Source organism: Aedes albopictus, chromosome 2, assembly GCF_035046485.1.
Source record: "Aedes albopictus strain Foshan chromosome 2, AalbF5, whole genome shotgun sequence".
Lineage (NCBI taxonomy): Eukaryota > Metazoa > Arthropoda > Insecta > Diptera > Culicidae > Aedes > Aedes albopictus.
This window is the reverse complement of record NC_085137.1, coordinates 122,744,572-122,760,379: the sequence shown is the minus strand read 5'-3', so window position 1 is coordinate 122,760,379 and position 15,808 is coordinate 122,744,572. Positions and strand designations below refer to the sequence as shown.

The following is a 15,808-nucleotide window of genomic DNA, read 5'->3' as shown; positions in this document are numbered from 1 at the left end:
TCCCTTGATACCTTGTTGTCTACAAAGTAACTTTCCTCCAACGCCGAGCGTATAGTAGAACACCTTTTTCTTTGGTCTTGGGCGATGTTCCTCCAGTTTCCCCGAACATGTAGGGATCGCAGATCTTCTTCAACTGCGTGCAACAGCGTGTTCGCAGCCGCCCATGAAATTGCTGACCTCTATCTGTTTCCCTTCTGAATATTCTTAATATTCTTTCTTCTGACATTCGCACGACGTGTCCAGTCCACCGGAGTCTGTCGTATTTAATACGTTTCACAATCTTCGCATCTTTGTACAATTGGTAGAACTCGTGTATCATGCGTCTGCGCCACACTCCATTTTTTTGTTTCCAATTGAGAATTTTTCTCAGCACTTTGCGCTCAACAATTCTGAAAGTTTTTCATGAACATGACTCCATGACTCCATTTAGGCGCATGTAAAATGCACGCATATCACCTCCGCTTCAGCATCTTATGCAACTTTCTATACGATTACTGGTTGTCTGGGACTAATACCACTAGGCCTGTCTCTGTCTCTACCCGCTATCATGTACTTCGTCTTGGCAGAGTTAAACGCCAAACCTATCCTCGCTCTCTCTCTCTCTCTTCAGAGGAGCATAAGCTTCCTCCACTGTCCTACGATTGATGCCGATGAGATCAATATCGTCCGCAAAGCAGAAGAGCATGTGCGACCGTGAGATGATAGTGCCATTGCTCTGCACGCCAGACCTCCTAATCGCTCCTTCGAGTGCAATGTTGAAAAGAATATTTGATAGACCCTGCTTCAATCCATCCAAGGTCACAAACAAGGTAGACACTTAGTCTGCGATCCGAACACTTGATTTTGATCCACACGGCGTTGCGCGTATCAGCCTAATTAGTTTCGCCGGAAAACCTTGTTCTACCAGAGTTTATTCGCTTTCACTGAGTCGTACGCTGCTTTAAAATCAATGAACAGATGGTGGGTCTGCAAGTTACATTCCCGAAATTTATCTGGGATCATCCGCAAGTTCAACATTTGGGTATGGGCATTCTCTCGGCTTTTGCAGTCGGTGACAGCAGCGAAAACAAGTTTGCCTCAACTTTCGACGGTTTTGGATTATTTTAAACCTTCTTCAGGGGATTAGAGGCTTGCTTTCTTGTTAGAATCCATGCAAGCCCATGAAACATTGTCCAACGGAATTTGGATGGCGCCACTTCGGTTTGCCTGTATCGATACGTTTGGTAGACGCTGTAGTGGTATAAACTGTTCCCTTCGTTTTTAAGCTTATTTTTGCTTCGCTTTCAGCTGATTTTTTTGGGTTTCATACAAAGTTGCGTAGGTATCTGCCATAACAGGTATCGATAAAAGTGTAGGCGAGTAAAACAAGAAAGCAAGCCTTTAATCCCCTGAAGAAGGTTTAAAATAAACCGAAACCGTCGGAAGTTGAGGCAAACTTGTTTTCGCTGCTGTCACCAACTGCAAAAGCCGAGAGAATCCCCATTAGACCGATGCAAATTTTGATATTTTCGCTCCCCTATGCTTAATCGATGCCATATAGGGTTCTGATTATCCTACCAAAATTTGAGCACATTCGGATCAAATTTGACTGAGCACACGCAATTTAAAGTTTGTATGGGAATTACTATGGAAAAGTCAAACTTTCATTTACACAAGCTGAAACTTTTTTCCGTTGTGCCTTAGAAGTGAAACCGATGTGGATTCAAATAGCTTACATTATCAGCTTTCACATTGCCGAAGACACCTAACACGTAAAACCTACAGAAAAAAAGTTATTCAACAAAATAAAACTTTAAATCTTTTGGAATGATGTTTCTTTTTGTTTTATGGGAACACTGCGTGAGGAAAATTTTGCCTAGTAGGCCAAAGCAAAATTTTGCAATTCAAAGTGACAGAATGAGAATATGTACAACAATCAATAGTAGCAGTGAAACGGTGAAACCTATGAATGATGAATGTGTTTTTCAATATGTTCTTACTGATGAACACATTTTTTACTGTAATTACTCAAGATAAATCATTATAGATCAAAATTGCTTCCCCTCACAGACTTATGGTCATATGCTTTTATGATTTGCATGGTGCGTGGACTTCGGATAGTTTATCTGTTGTGAAAGTTTCCTATGGATTCAACTTCAAGCAAAGGCGGCAAGGGAGAGGTTTTTCATAATTTCAGCAAAAGTCTAAGTGGCTGTACTGCATGACATGATGACCGACCATAAATACAATTCTTGACGAGGCGCTGTTCATAAACTAAACCCTTGACTAAACCTATTTTTTAGTCAACTCAGACCCCTGCCACCCCCTCGTAGACTTCTGCTAATAAAAAATTTGTTTGGACGGTAGACTTTGGCCAGACCACCCTCCCCCCTTGGAGTCTACATAGTTTATGGCCCCATTGGGTTTAAAAGTTTCGGGTTGTCGAACGATAGCAGATAGGTAGTTTGACAATTCCTGTCTTTTATTCCTGGCCTAATTAACCACCTAGTCAACAACGATCATCGCTGTCCTCGCTGGTACTGCATACCTGGTATGCCATACCATCACATTTTCGTTTTGACATCTGCGCTGCAATTTTTTCTATCGGCCTACTAGGCAAAAATGTCCGCGGGCAGTGTTCCCATAAAGCAAAGAGAAACATCATTTAAAAAGATTTAAAGAAACATTTTTATGAATAGCAAATTTTCTGTATGTTTCACGTGTGTGGTGTCTTCGGCAATGTGAAAGATTGCAATGTCAGCTATACGAATCCACATTGGTTTCATTTTAAATGCAACATGGGAAAAAGTTTCAACTTGTGCAAATAAAAGTTTGACTTTCCCATAGTAATTCCCATACAATCTTTTTATGGCGTGTGCTCAATCAAATTTGATCCGAATGAGCTCAAATTTTGTTAGGATAATCAGAACCTAATTTGGCATCAATTAAGCATAGGGGAGCGAAAATTTCAAAATTTGCATCGGTCTAATCCCCATATCCGTTCAAGTCTACAGTCGATAAGCAATCATTTGATTCGTAGTTTATCAGCTTTCGCGAAAACCAGCCTGGTATTCGCCGACGAAGAACTCTTCAAGAGGTTTTAGTCTGTTGAATAGAACGCGCGACAGTACGTTATATACCGAGTTTAAAAGGGTAATCCCGCGGTAATTGGCACACTACAGTTTGTGCCCCTTCTTGTAAATTGGGCATATGAGACCATGCAACCAGCTAGTGAATTGATTGATGTAGCTGCTCACTGATCTGAAGAATTTCGATCAGGAACTCATCCTTCCCAGCAGCCTTGCTGTTTATCAGTTCCTTAAGGGCCTTCTTAACATCATCCAGTGTTGGTGGTTCCACTGCTTGACCGTCATCTATTATGGTAATCCGCTGTCAATGCTATCATTCAACAAATCTTCGAAGTGCTCCTTCCACCTGGCTGCCATTATTGTTTTGTCTGTTAACAAATTTCCTTCCCTGTCATTCCGCATGTCGCACACTGGCGCAGTCTTGTGCCGCGCACCATTGACAGTTGACAGTTTCATAAAACCTCCACATATCATTCCTGTCCATACTGCGTTTCAGCAATCACACTCTCTTCGTGCTGCCGTTTTTTACTGCAGTGGATACGTTTCTCTGCTGTTCTTGCTATTCTGTTTCGCTGCCTGTTGAGCCGGGTACTGGCACTGCTCGTCGCTGAGCGGTACCTATCACCTCTTGTGTTGTTGCTGTCACTGCTTCATGGATAAATCCCCATAAACTGTTACCATCTACAGATCCGTTGATCACTTTTATCCTCTCGTTCAGCTTCTGATAGTACTGTGCAGCAGTCCCTTCGGCTGACAAGCGTTCGATATTGAAACGCCGATGGTGCCTTCAACAGCTCTGCTTCGGTTACTCTATGGACGTATCCCTTCAATTGATATTCCTCAATCTGTCCAGACGTTCTCCTTGAGGGCTGGACAGCGCTGTAATTTCCGATCGAGTGACTGCATTCATCGGAGTGCCATTGGATTAGCTGTCAGGAAATCGCCTCTCATCGCTCCGCCACAGAGGCGCAGTTTCGAAACGATCGCCTACACGCCTCGTTGTCGACTCGAAAATATCTCGAGTCCACTTTTCCTCTGATGGCTCCGTTACGGCGAACGATGCAACCGGCGGTTCTTCCAGCACGTACTGCTCCTGCAGTACTGATGTGATATCATGGATCTCCTGATTGCCCACCGGTGCGGTGTGACCATAGACTAATTTCAAGACCTCGATGTACCAAAGAAAACGATCAAATTTTCGGTGACCAGTCCGGTACCCAATAAATATTCATAACCGTGTATTTTTTTCCGTGTAAATTGCCTTTTGTGTAACTTTTATTTAGCGTGCTACACTGATCTGACAGCTCTGACAGTAAGGGACTAAACATAAATTACGTAAAGTGAGTACCGAGGATTGTTCACAATCTGCGAACTTGACTGCGGAAAAAATTGCGACCATGACACCGCTGGTGTGACCAGCTCCTGCAACAACATCGGGTTGCTGAGGTGGATGCAGAGCTGTGCAGTCTAGAGTTGATTACAGAATTGTTTCACGATGATGTTGAAATTTATGAAGGTCTCTAGCCGATCGGTTTTCGGCACTGGAGCGTTCCTCACCTTCGCCAGTAGCGACTCCAATGGCTTCTCGGGCTTTCCGAACAAATTCCAAAGGTCACGAATCACGTCCAGAACAGAATCCGGCAAGCACACGCCGACTCCTGATCGCTTCAATTGAGTCTGCAAACACTTCAGGTTTTCGCCTGGCGTAGTCGTGTATTCGAAGTTGCTAATGAACAACGGCCACATCTCGGACTCTCCCCGCTTTTCGAGCAGCTAACCCCCTGAAGATTTGACCAACACTTGGCCCCGGCTCGTGAATAACTTTGCCACGCCAACTATTCTCCGCACGAACGTCTTTGAACGCTTTGAAAGCTGCTGTCGCCATTGCTGTCACTGGCTTGACTTGTGCCAGCTTCGGATTCAGTAATTACCGGAACTTTCGACATTGGCTTGCCAACTCGCTTCGAGCATCTCGTTCCAAAAGGGTATTTTCCTTTCGGGTACGCTCCTGAAAATCCACAGTCGACGGCTTGTCGACTGCCGTTGGCTGATCAGTGATCTTCCAGCCACCCCGGACTCTCTTCTTCGGATGGATCTTCAAAGTTCCGTTAAAATCGCAACGCGTTGACTCGGTTGACGCTGCTCGTGAACTGCCTTCGGATCCCTTCCCGCTTCTTCACAAACTCTTGCTCTGCAGCCAATTAAACATCTAGCAACTTCTGTACATGCCCCAACTGCTGCTCCTCCATTTCGCGCTGAACCTGGAGTTGCAGCTTACGCATCTCCTGTTCTTGCTTCAGCTACTCTTCTTTCCATGCTTTCTGCCGGGCGAGTAACTTCTTCCGCGCTGCCATCTGCTTCGCGAAGGCCTTCTCCTTGGCGAGTTGTCCCTCTTCCAACTGCTTCTCAATTGTATCAATGTCAGAGCTAACTCCCTGATCGGACTCTCCATCACTTTTGACAACTCCTTGGTCAAAACCAGTGCAAGAAAATGTACCCAGTGTTCGCGCTTCCCCTAATTTGACCCAGTTTACGTCCTCAACAACATTGATTGGTCTTGGTCTTGGAGGGTGAGGAAGCCATGCCGAAGAATCCAATATACGGTCTAGGGTCTTAACCAATTGTTTCTGTTCCTGCAGAATTAAAAAAATCCATAATCACGAAAAATATTATTTCTCCAATCACATCACCATCAACAATGTCTGCAAACGTCTTGTAACTTATGCTACTAATCGTATACTTCAACTTTTTGTCGGAAAACATACACTGATTGTGCCTTTGCTTTTCTTTTCCCACGCCGCCACCGCACAGAGGACTTTGCTGCCAGGTGCAGAGAAGACATCGACAAGTACCCCGCAAGGTGAGTTGATGGAATCATGCAGAATCGAACGGGAAATTGGATCGATTGAACTCTCTGTCAAACATCATCGTTTAGGCAAATGTTTCACCTGAATTTGATTACCATGTATTCTTTTTCGTACCAGGTCTGCTCGTACTTCAAGGACCCTCTGCTGTGCATTGGAACCGTTGCTGCCGATCAGGTGAGACCGACAATACGTCGTCCCGAGGCACCACGGTGGTACAACCATCACCAACGAGAATGAACGGTTAATTGGTTTTGCTGTGGAGAGTGGATTGAATAATAAAGAAAAGTTGCGAAAATATTGTTATGTCTGGCCGGAGTGATAGCGATTGCCTATGAATTTGGATGTATGAGAGGGGACGCACAGTGAATTGATAATAATGTACATTGTGCATAAAGAGTCGATTGGAAAACTGAACTAATAAGAAAATTGAATGTGTTGTTGAATATTTGTAAATTTTGTAAACTAATCATTCAGCTTCTTGTCAAAATTTACGTAAAATGAATCAGAAATGTTTTAAAAATGATAATTGGCAGAACTTACAGAATACAATTAAATTATCTTTGTTTCTAACGTTCTTGTATCCACATACCTACTGTTTTCTGACTAAAACTATCTGATTATTCCAGAACTGTTTTTTTTTTCTTTCTCTTTTTCTAAGCTTTGTGTGTCGAAAACTTACTTCACAGATAAACAGACGAAACACTCCGAAATTGTGTCGATTCAAAGCATAGTCACGGGAATACAAACGCCCAAAATACTGAGTTCGGTCAGCCATGAACTAGGTGGCGGTAATGAGCAAACGTCAAACTCGAACTAAACCAATGCGAGCGCCACTAGTGGGCCATTGGCCAACTATCCGATTTTGAAATTGAACGTTAAATCGGTGTACGATGGGAATTATTAGAGTGATAGGTCTGTTTGTCTGTGCTAACTCAGTTGAGTAGTTATAAGGAATACGTCCAAATGAATGAATAAAAGTGATGACTTTTCAGTTTGGCTATTGTTTTGAATTATCTCTAAGAAGCAACTACGAATGTTAATGGTCATTTATAAACAGGATTCTTCACCATTTCAGGTCAAACACGAAATCCAGCATACCGCAGGAGAAAAACGAATCATCTACAACAAGCATTAAGCGGTTGAGAAAGTCACAGCAGCAAAACTACTTTAGCAACATAAAGCACTCAAAAGCCCGGATAGACGGAAACGTTTCTGGAAACAGACAAAATCAGCGACAAAATGACACACAAACAAACGCAAAACAAGCATAATCAAAAATACCAGATACCAGTAGCGTTTACCTACTTATACATTAGTGTACAGAATGTGTTTCCCAATTTCAGTCACTTAACCGAACATGGAACTTCCTCAAGTTTTTTTTTAAATTTTGTTACACCATGCAAGTCGAGAAAACTGTTAAGTTTATAGTTGCTTGAAAGAAAAAATAGAATCGAGAATAAATTGAAAAACTTTCATCATGAATGGCGTGGAAGAGAGCGGAAGCATGTGGAATGAGTCCAAACCTGTTGAATCATGCATGACAAGGTGATAAACGACCTATTTACTTAAAATGGCACGAAACTTTAAAAAAGTTTTCCCTCGTTGTGGTATAATGTTAGTTAAGAACGTCTACATAAATGACGAAATGACGGAACAACTGAACAAAAAGGAAAAACAGCACACACTATTACAACACAAATGAACTAATACATATCAATCAATGTCCTTATTGTCCTTGCCGAGATAAATATACTTATATTGATAACAAATAGTGAATGATAGCATTTCTTTTAAGAGGTTATATTATAGCTTATAAGAGACTATGCTTATGAGCAAGGTTCCGTGACGAGCAATTTTCCCGTAGAAAGCTGAAAAAATGCATATCTTGCATGAGTTAAGTTAGGCGAAAATGTCCCTCCAAGGAAAGCAAAACAACAGAAGAGATTATCATGTTACGATGTTACCACTAAGCGAACTTTTTAATTCCATTGAAGCTTCCTATGATCGATGGTAAAGGAAATTTCCACGAGAAAAAGTGTGACCGATACTAAATACATAAGCACTGAGAACACAAAAACACCTGAAAACTTAACCTACCTACGACGAGAAGAATTTTCGGCGTAAAAATGTGGTTCGACCGCCGGTTCGACCTAAGAAGATATGTGGAATTGTCACCTTGGGAATTGGCCGTTCACACTGTTTGATATTTTTTTTATCTGTATTAACGAGATTTTTAGCCCTAGGCTAGTTCATCTGGGGACCCACGCTTTACTTCCCTTCCGATATTTTGAATATAACAACTATAAAATTCCTTTCCTTATCATAATTACCGTTGTCTACGTTTAAGTATCTCAAATTAGTATTCTGAGAGCAAACTACAATTCCGGTGGCGTAGCACCAGCCACGTTATGTGACGATGAAAACCTTGAGCAAAACAAACACGACAAGCCCTACTACGATGTCAAAGATTGATACTTTTTGAAACAACTCTATTACTTACTTATTGACTATCTGAAAAAACTGAAAGCTTAGTGCAACCAGAACAGGTTGCCGAAGCTTCTCTTCAGCGATCTACTTACCAAAATCAGGAAGGTAAAGGATTTCCTTCAAATGACACATAGAAGATGATTATCGGAATAATTGATCAATTATCAACTATTTTCATATCGTTAATTGTAGTAAACAGTTCTGGATTAAGATTAAAAATATGGCTTTTGTTTTAAAGCAAATGTTAAAGCTGGAAATGAAGCGTACACGCTCATTTAATGCTCTAAAACGAAAAAAAAGTGTTAAAATCAAACTTCAAAAAATCTTACTGCTGAACGGCTGCTCAAAAGGTACAATAGTGACAAATCCCATCTTCATTTTGTGTAGTTTAAAGAACCGGCGGAATCCGATGTATTGATCCTTCGTCTTGCTAAAAATGTTCTTCTTCTAATCGTTTTTATACTACTTCGAGATAACCATGTAAGATATAATACAACTGCGTCTGTACACACTTTTACGCATTTGTAGTCCGCAAAAATATGACCATATGGAGTAAAAGAAAATTGCAAACATCAAAAGGCGGAAATTGAAGAGTCACAGATATAATACTGATATTATCGGTTCTTATGCAAAGAAACATATCGTTATATTACATTAAAAAGAAAGTTAAACTAAAGACAAAATGAACTTAGAGTAAAAGTGATTACCACGTAAGTTTAGGACCTAAAAAAACTGAACAACAAGATATCATACTGGCTGAGACATTTACTTATCGTATGTTTAGTATACACTAATATATAAAAATCAGAATTATTGAAAATTAGAATATCTTTATGAATGCCGAACGAATCGAAGTAAACGAAAATGCCCAGAAGAAGTTATGGTTGAATATCACACAACTGCAAGATCAGAAGCAAAACATTTCCTCACTTTTTACACACTCATTTCAAGGCTTACGAAATCTCTTGACTGAAATCAAAATGAGCGAATAGAGAATAATCCAACGAAAGGCAGACAACAATCAACAACTAGAAAAGAAAAAAAACTCAAACCAACTGTGACTAATGTGAAGCAAAATCCAACAACAACCACACTCAGAGTGTACAATGAATAACAAATATTTCCATTCGACGAACTCAAAATTGTACGAAAGCTAGACACAACCACAAACGTGTACCAACTAACAACAAAAGCTTTTCTTCGAAAGAAGCGCACACTCTGAAGAACAATTGCACATAAACTGTCACATAAGGCCGTGTATACACGAACGGAACAAAAGCAATCGTGCAACATTCTGGAAACGTCATGAAAGTTAAAACAAAACGATCACTGAAACCCCGAGTCCATTAAAAATCTTTCCGGAACGTTGCACGATCACGAACACTGCTGGAAAACACTGCAGGATGCCTATTCGCCGGAAAGGAAAACACTGATTACTGCTTCTTAGGCCTAGGTTCAAAAGCGAAATGACACACGTGCTTCTAATCAAATGTCGCCCCATTGAAAGTGAAAATGAAAAACATATCAAATCTCTCAGAATGGTGCCACAAATAGATGTACGTATTTGTAAAATTCTGTACTATTTCTATTAGATCAACAGACAAGGACTAAGCAGAAACGACGCGCAAAAAAGGAAATCAATCAGTGAATTACTTTTTTTAAACATTCCACACAAATAGAAAAGCATAAAAGAATCAATTCTGCTTGGAACACGGAATTTATTCACGTGCAAAACAATGTTTATTCACGTTTTAACACTACTTCTGCTGTCGTGTACTTATTGTGTATTCAAATTTATAGCCGCAACAATCAGTCGCATATTTTCACTCCTGTGTACAAATTCATTATCCAGACTCAGAACAAAAAAAAATCCACAACCATTCAACCGGCAGTCAGTGCGTAGCACAAATGGATGAATGAAAGAAGAAAAAGAAGAAAAAAAAACAGAACAGAAAATATATGTGTATATCTTTCAAAACTTAAATCGCTTGTTGTCCATTACCCGTTGAAGATATCACAAAGCCCCCAAAAGATATTGCTAGGTATACCAATGTTGGTATACCAATCAGAGTGTAAAAAATTCGAAAATTCAAAGTGAATTTTGACATTCTCATTTTTTCATTCGTGTTTGGTCACATTCATTTTCAGCTGAATGCCTCTCTTTTTTCATTCAATTCTCTGTCATGAATATTTTCTCGCACGGCGTAAAATGTCCAATTTCTCAGAGAAAATAGGTAGAGAAGCGAATAGTGTGAATCCATAAATAACTTATCGAACCGTCAAACCTAATGAACAAAATCAACAAACCTTGACGATTGCCGCATAAGTAAAGATAAGTATTGCACTCATTTCAAACATATTTTCTTAGATGAAACAAATATCATAGACCAAACCCAACCCCCTGGGTTTTATTTTGGTTCTAGATTTGTTGATGCATTTTTCAAAAAGTTATAGCGTTTCCACCATTTCTTGAAAAGTGAAAATTTTGCCTGTCCCGATCATTTTGTCTATCCCCTGTAGTCCGTTGTTGACCGACCGTCAATGAAGCCGATTTGATAACTTTCCTCGAACTCGTTCGTTTTAGGTGACAGACGACGGAAGATGTTCTGGGATAGCACTTTGTAGGCAGCATTCAAAATAATGATCGCTCTGAAGTTCTCATATTCCAAATGGTCGCCTTTCTTGTGAATGGGGCAGATTACCTCTTCCTTTTATTCCTGCGGTAACTGTTTGGTTTCCCAGATCCTGACTATCAGCCGGTGTAGACAGGTTGCCCACTTTTCTAGGCCCATCTTGATGAGTTCAGCTGCGATGCCATCCTTACCAGCTGCTTTGTTGATTTTGAGCTGATGAATGGCATCCTTAACTTCCCTCAGCGAGGGAGTTGGTTCATTTCCGTCCTCCGCTGCACTGGTATCGTTGTTTTCTCCGTTGCCGTGGTCTCCTGTGCCTACGTTCTCCACGCTATTCAGGTGCTGATCGAAGTGCTGCTTCAACCTTTCGATCACGTCACGTCCGTAAGTCAAGAGGCCTCAGTCCTTATCACTGCATATTTTGGCTCGCGACACGAAGCCGTTGCGAGATGCGTTGAGCTTCTGGTAGAACTTCCGTGTTTCATGGAAATGGCATGGTAGTTCCATTTCTTCACACTCCGTTTTTTCCAGGCGTTGTTATTTTCTCCCACGGAGACAAATTTCGTTCGTTTGAAACAAAAATATTCATGTTTATTTGGTAAACTGATAAAATATTTAAAACTAAAATATTAATTTTTAAAACTAACTCAATTACATATTGATTTCTACAATACCCATTGAAGAGCCCCCCGTTCCGCCGTCGAGAACATAAACAAAACTCTCAAGTTCCAGCTGCAGCACCAAACAAGATTTCCTCTTGCAAAAAAAGGCAAATTTCACCAAAAGTTTCCACGAAATCCCTTTGATTTCGGGAGCATATGTTATCTACATGATGTTGGCATTGAAAATGCCACGCGGGAAGTGGGTTTTCCTAGAGGAGGAAATGACTTTGTAAATTTAATTCGAAAACAAATATTACCGTAGGGCCGACCTGCCACAAAAAACAAAAATTTTTACGTTTGTTTCTAACATAACCTGTCAGAAGATGCATGTTTGTTTTAAAAATGGATTGAATTTGCTTCAAATGTGACGTTCGATTTGCTCCAAACAGTTTTATTTTTGTTGCCAGAACAAATTGACAATTTATTTGAGTTTACCTGAAATATTTTTGATTTTACCATGCTTTTTTCTGCGTGCCCGAAAGAGGCGGGTCTGCTGTTTCCTCTTCGGTTTGTAACGTTCTAGTTCTGTCGGGTCCCTTGCTGCAGCATTACCGCCCGCGCTGCGCTTCTCTCCTCCAAAACCGTTCTGCATTCTCCGTCGAACCATTCGATCCATCGATTCCGTTCCACGTTGTGCTCTCGGCTGCGTCGTTGATGGCTGCTTTCACTGTACTCCAGCAGTCCTCTAGAGGGGCCTCATCGAGCTCGCCCTCGTCTGGTAACGCGGCCTAGAGATTCTGCGCGTATGCTGAGGCGACATCTAGTTGTTTTAGTTGTACCGTGGCGGTCGCCGGTACCATACATTGTTAGAAGACGGAAAGTTTTGGGCGCAGTTTGACCATTACCAGATAGTGGTCGGAGTCGATGTTGGCGCCACAATAGGTCCTGACGTCGATAATGTCGGAGAAGTGCCGTCCGTCAATCAGAACGTGGCCGATTTGAGATTCCGTCTGCTGTGGTGATCTCCAGGTGTAACGATAAGGGAGGCTGTGTTGGAAAAAGGTGCTACGTATGGCCATATTTTTGGAGGCGGCGAAATCAATGAGTCGTAGGTCGTTTTCGTTCGTTTGCTGAACTTACTAATCGTCGGTCTGAATTCCTCCTCCTGGCCTACCTGAGCGTTCAAATCTCCTATGATGATCTTGACGTCGTGGCTTGGGCAGCGATCGTATTCGAGTTTGATCTACGCGTTAAATGCGTTTTTGTCATCATCAGTACTTGCGGAGTGTGGACTGTGCACGTTTATTATGCCGAAGTTGAAGATTCGGCCCTTGATCCTCAACCTGCACATTCTTTCGTCGATCGGCCACCAACCGATCACGCGCCTCTGCATATCACCCATCACGATGAAAGCTGTTCCCAGCTCGCATGTGTTGCCGCAGCTCTGGTAGATGGTATGATTACCTCTAAACGTTCGCACCATGGATCCTGTCCAACACACCTCCTGCAGTGCTACGATGCCGAACCCGCGGTCCTTCAGTAGATCGGCGAGTATGCGGGTGCTCCCAATGAAGTTGAAAGATCGGCAGTTCCACGTACCGAGTTTCCAATCGCAAGTCCTTTTTGTTCGCTGGGGTCGTTGCCGTTGGTCTCGGTTCGTATTATTCTGTTGCTGATTTCCCGTTACAATGGTTTTTTACGGCTGGCTCGTAGGGCCTGACACCAACCCCCTACTTTCCGGAGGACCATAGTGCACAGTTGAGCTTAGAGTCCTGCCCTGGCTCTCAGACGTAGATAAGCCGCCCCTTACATGGGGATCAGACGCTGTTGAGAGCCGCTCCTCCTGGAGAATAGACGCTCAGGTTTGCCGAAGCAAACCCCCCCCCCTTCCCTGTCAGCCTACAACCAAAGTTCCCACCGGGGTTGGTTACCCGATCTTCCCTAAGGTTGCTCATAGTTTCCGGCCGGTACCGCGTGGAGGTAGAGATAGGGGCCGTTCATAAACCACGTAGACTTTTTGGAGGGAGGGGGGGTCTGGCCAAAGTCTACGCTCCATACAAATTTCAATTTTTTGGTATGGTCGAAAGTGTACGAGGGGGGGGGGTCTGAGATTGCCAAATTTTGGTCTACGTGGTTTATGAACAGCCCCATAGGAGTTGCTGGGCAGAGGCTAGTGGATCACAATGGGATCTGAATTGCGCAGCATACCCAGCCTTTACCGTGCCGGTTTATAAACCATCTTCAACCGAAAAATGAAAATTGCGTAACGCTCTAGGGAGGGGGAGAGTATGGCCGAGCGTTACGGCCCATACAAAAATTTTAGGGTTTTCATTAATTCATCAATTAGCACACACCAATCGGCACCTCTCAGCACAGAGCAATAATCCGCAGGATGATTTTTGCACTTAGCGACTTCTCGAGCGATTTCACTGGCTATTCCACCACTCTGGGCCCATAACCTGTTGGATTACACTCAACACTGATCACCGAGGTCCACAAAGTAAGCTCAGGGCACCGATAAATTACCGCAGCAACTTTCGGCCACGTAACAACGGAGAGCCTATACGAAGCAACAATACTAGATGCGTCTGCTCGTCGCAGCGTTTGGTTTACTTCAAACAACAACTCACAGACATACAGGGGATGGCCAAAATGATTGGGATAGGCAACTTTTTTTCTCCCACAAAAAAATTCAACATGCTGTAACTTTTCATAGAGTGCATCAAAAAATCTCAAATTTTTAATGTTTGTCAATCTATTATGTGTGCATCATTGGTACAAATTTGGGCTCGATTGATTAATTTTTCGCGAAGTTAGAACCTGTGTGGTATATGTCTGACAATAAGCATCTCTCAGTATGTTTAGAGTCTTATCCCCCAATATGTCAACAGACAACTGATAACGCACGCACATTCCCCACCCAGGGTAACGCCCACGCTATCGAGTGATAGCTGCTGACGACATCACAGCAGGCCACGACTCTTCCTCTTTCTTTGGTCAGCGTTCGACCACGTCGGACGTGCAGTGTATCGTGTCGCTGCGCTGGGCGATTCTCATCGAGAACCATCAGGTAAATTCCCACAATGGCAATCCTGCCAGGCTTTATTGCGATTTTTATTTTTGCAATAAACTCAAATATAGGTGAGAATCGCTCAGCCAGTAAGTGTGAAATTAAAAGTGAAAATGATTGAAAAATGCAGTATAGTGGTGAAGCGGCAGGTATGAGTTTGTTTTTTTTTTTCGTTCAAGATGTGCAAAGGAGTGTCACGTCGTTCACCGAATTGAAGTTTTGGATGGAAAAATATAAAAAAACGCGTCCCGAGGACCGTCCGAATGACCTGATTTTCCAGTATCCCATGTTAAGAGACGTGTCTCGAAGACCGTCGGATAGGTTATGTTTGATTTTTGGAAAAGAGAGACGCGCCTCGAAGGCCGTCGAGGAAAAGAAAACAAAGTGACGCGCCTCGAAGGCCGTCGGAAATGCGAAAAAAGGGCGCGCCTCGAAGGCCGTCGGAAATGCGAAAAAAGGGCGCGCCTCGAAGGCCGTCGAGAAATGCGGAAAAAGGGCGCGCCTCGAAGGCCGTCGGGAAATGCGTAGAAAGGGCGCGCCTCGAAGGCCGTCGAGAAATGCGAAAAAAGGGCGCGCCTCGAAGGCCGTCGAGCAATGCAAAAAAAGGGCGCGCCTCGAAGGCCGTCGGGAAATGCGAAAAAGGGCGCGCCTCGAAGGCCGTCGAGCAATGCAAAAAAAGGGCGCGCCTCGAAGGCCGTCGAGAAATGCGGAAAAAGGGCGCGCCTCGAAGGCCGTCGGGAAATGCGTAGAAAGGGCGCGCCTCGAAGGCCGTCGAGCAATGCAAAAAAAGGGCGCGCCTCGAAGGCCGTCGAGAAATGCGAAAAAGGAACGTGTCTGGAAGGCCGTCGAGAAAAAGGAAAGAGGGACGCGCCTCGAAGGCCGTCGGAAAATGCAAAAAGGGACGTGCCTGGAAGGCCGTCGAAAAATGGAAAAGAAAGATGCGCCTTGGAGGCTATCGAGAAAAGCCCAGTTTCGTGTTCAAAAGGAATCGATCAAGAAATTTCTTGGCCGATTCCTGGCAGAAAGTTTGTACACTGACTGCCATTTGATTTGTCATTTCTTCACAACTGCGTACTGCGAT

General features: G+C 42.8%; 1 protein-coding gene across 3 annotated transcripts in view; it reads left to right on the top strand.

Moving 5' to 3' along the window:
• LOC109419404 (prohormone-3) overlaps nucleotides 1-10,406 on the top strand; it is a 119,165-nt gene extending 108,759 nt beyond the window's left edge. For all 3 annotated transcript variants that reach the window (XM_029853180.2, XM_029853181.2, XM_029853182.2), the window contains exons 5-7: nucleotides 5,880-5,928; nucleotides 6,053-6,109; nucleotides 7,011-10,406. In XM_029853180.2, the coding sequence (XP_029709040.1) occupies nucleotides 5,880-5,928; nucleotides 6,053-6,109; nucleotides 7,011-7,070 (166 nt within the window). In that variant the 3' untranslated portion in view covers nucleotides 7,071-10,406. The remainder of the gene's footprint in view (nucleotides 1-5,879; nucleotides 5,929-6,052; nucleotides 6,110-7,010) is intronic.
• The last annotated feature ends 5,402 nt before the right edge of the window (nucleotides 10,407-15,808 follow it).